The sequence below is a fragment of the Bidens hawaiensis genome, unplaced genomic scaffold (genome assembly GCF_021521415.1).
Source record: "Bidens hawaiensis isolate Kalapana, Puna unplaced genomic scaffold, B.hawaiensis_p1.1 tig00023813_1, whole genome shotgun sequence".
Taxonomy (NCBI): Eukaryota; Viridiplantae; Streptophyta; class Magnoliopsida; order Asterales; family Asteraceae; genus Bidens; species Bidens hawaiensis.
The window spans coordinates 234,547-236,528 of record NW_027493743.1 but is presented as its reverse complement, the minus strand read 5'-3'; the positions used below and the strand labels follow the sequence as shown (position 1 = coordinate 236,528).

General features: G+C 33.0%; 1 protein-coding gene across 1 annotated transcript; it reads left to right on the top strand.

The window, feature by feature from the left end:
* The first annotated feature begins 579 nt into the window (after nt 1-579).
* On the top strand, nt 580-1,758 carry LOC143568137 (transcription factor MYB72-like). Its single transcript, XM_077054368.1, has 3 exons — nt 580-775; nt 916-1,045; nt 1,168-1,758. The coding sequence occupies exons 1-3, from the start codon at nt 643-645 to the stop codon at nt 1,658-1,660; spliced, it is 756 nt and encodes a 251-aa protein (XP_076910483.1). The 5' UTR covers nt 580-642; the 3' UTR covers nt 1,661-1,758.
* The last annotated feature ends 224 nt before the right edge of the window (nt 1,759-1,982 follow it).

The following is a 1,982-nucleotide window of genomic DNA, read 5'->3' as shown; positions in this document are numbered from 1 at the left end:
CTCAGATACTCTCTAATCTACTCCTAAGTTATGTTTTAATTTATTGTCAACCACAGGACTTGAAACACCCGTTTCGAAAGATAAAGCCTTTTGATACAACTATGCCAAATTAAGCTCTTTAGAGAAATGTGATAAAATTGAAACGATAAAAAAAATTAGCATGAGTCTTGCTCAATAGTACTTACATGCACAAATAAAAAAATAAGTCCCTAAAATATGACTTTCAATTTCTCTATAAATGTGGAAAGTGAACTTGTGAGTGATAAAGTCGATACATCAATGAAGAATGTATTGTCATCCTTCGAAAATTTAACACCAAGAATCCAATATACGTTAAGTTAAGAAAAAAAAAACATAGATCGTGTTCGGTGGCGCCTACTAGCTAGCCTAGTATTATACTTCTATTAATTAATAAATAGAGAGGTGAGGGGAGCTTTTTGTTCATCTACAATAAGCCAACGAATACTTCCACTTTATTATGATTGCAGTCACTCCAATTATAATAATATTTTTATATAAAAAATTATTTTATTCCACGTAACACGTTCTACTTTGCATGCTTTACTAGTATATATAAGAGTGTACTTCGGTATACACACTTGTTCCTTACTTGGCATTGCCATAAAGTTTGAAGTCAAGAAGATGGTGAAGACGCCAAGTTTTGACAAAAATGGATTGAAGAAAGGTGCGTGGAGCGAAGATGAAGACGATAAGCTGCGAGCCTATATCCAACGATACGGCCACTGGAACTGGCGTTTACTTCCCAAGTTTGCTGGTATATACGAGCCGTATTTAAATTTCTTTAAAGTTTTTGATTAGATTTGGGTTTATTTTTGGGCTAGTAACTTTTACATGCACCTTTATTGATGTTTGGATTCCTCAATATCTTATTGTTCTTTAATTTCTTTTTTTAAGGCTTGTCTAGAAGTGGGAAGAGTTGCAGGCTACGATGGGTAAATTATCTTCGCCCAGACATAAAACACGGGAATTTTACTAAAGAAGAAGAAGATTTAATTGTTGAGTTACATAAGAAGCTTGGTAACAAGTAAGTTATAATAAACTTTTTTTTTCTTTTTTTACTTAAATCATACATGCATAAAGTGAATAATTTTATGAATACTTTGGTAGTTTGGTGTAGCATGCTTAATTTTGTTCTTGTATATGCAGATGGTCAGAAATGGCTGCATATTTGCCAGGGAGAAGTGACAATGAAATAAAAAATCATTGGCACACGGATATAAAAAAGCGAGCTAACAAAGATCTAGACGTGTTAGAAAGTGAACACGTCCAGACTATCGAACCTGATCCGGATCAAGTTAACACTAAAGAAAACCATGTCCAATACTCGGATTTAGAATTTCAACAAGATCTTGAATTATTATTGGCCGAATCACCATTGTCTTCTTCAAGCACCAACTTATCCTCATGTTGGTTCAATGGCATAGATTCCATAGGTTCAAGTGATAGCATACCACCACTAGATAATTACACAGCAACCGAAAGTTTCTGGACCGAACCTTTTCTGTCGGACAATGATAGCATCATATCATCGAGTGATAACTTATTTTTAACTTCAGATCTTCTCAACCCGGTTTCCTACCAGGATACAACCATCACAGATGAGTTTTTATGGTCATCTGTGGATTCGTATCTTGAATAAAATGGCTAGTTTGTTAGGTGAAATCAATGGTCAAATTTGTGAATTTTAAAATAAAATGTTGTTGAGTTATGTTGTGAAAATGAAAAGGATTTAGTGAATATTTTCCTTCAAAATGTATTTTGCTCCACTCTTAACATTGGTTCCATCTTACTCATGTAGAATAATTTTCTGTTTTTCACAACTAGTTCAATTAATTACCTATTAGGTTTTTATTCAGTATTTTCAAGTTCGATAATTGATATCATGTAAATTGGATAACTCCCAGTATTATACTAAAAAAAAACTCAAATTAAAAATAGTTGCAAACTATACCATAATTCGG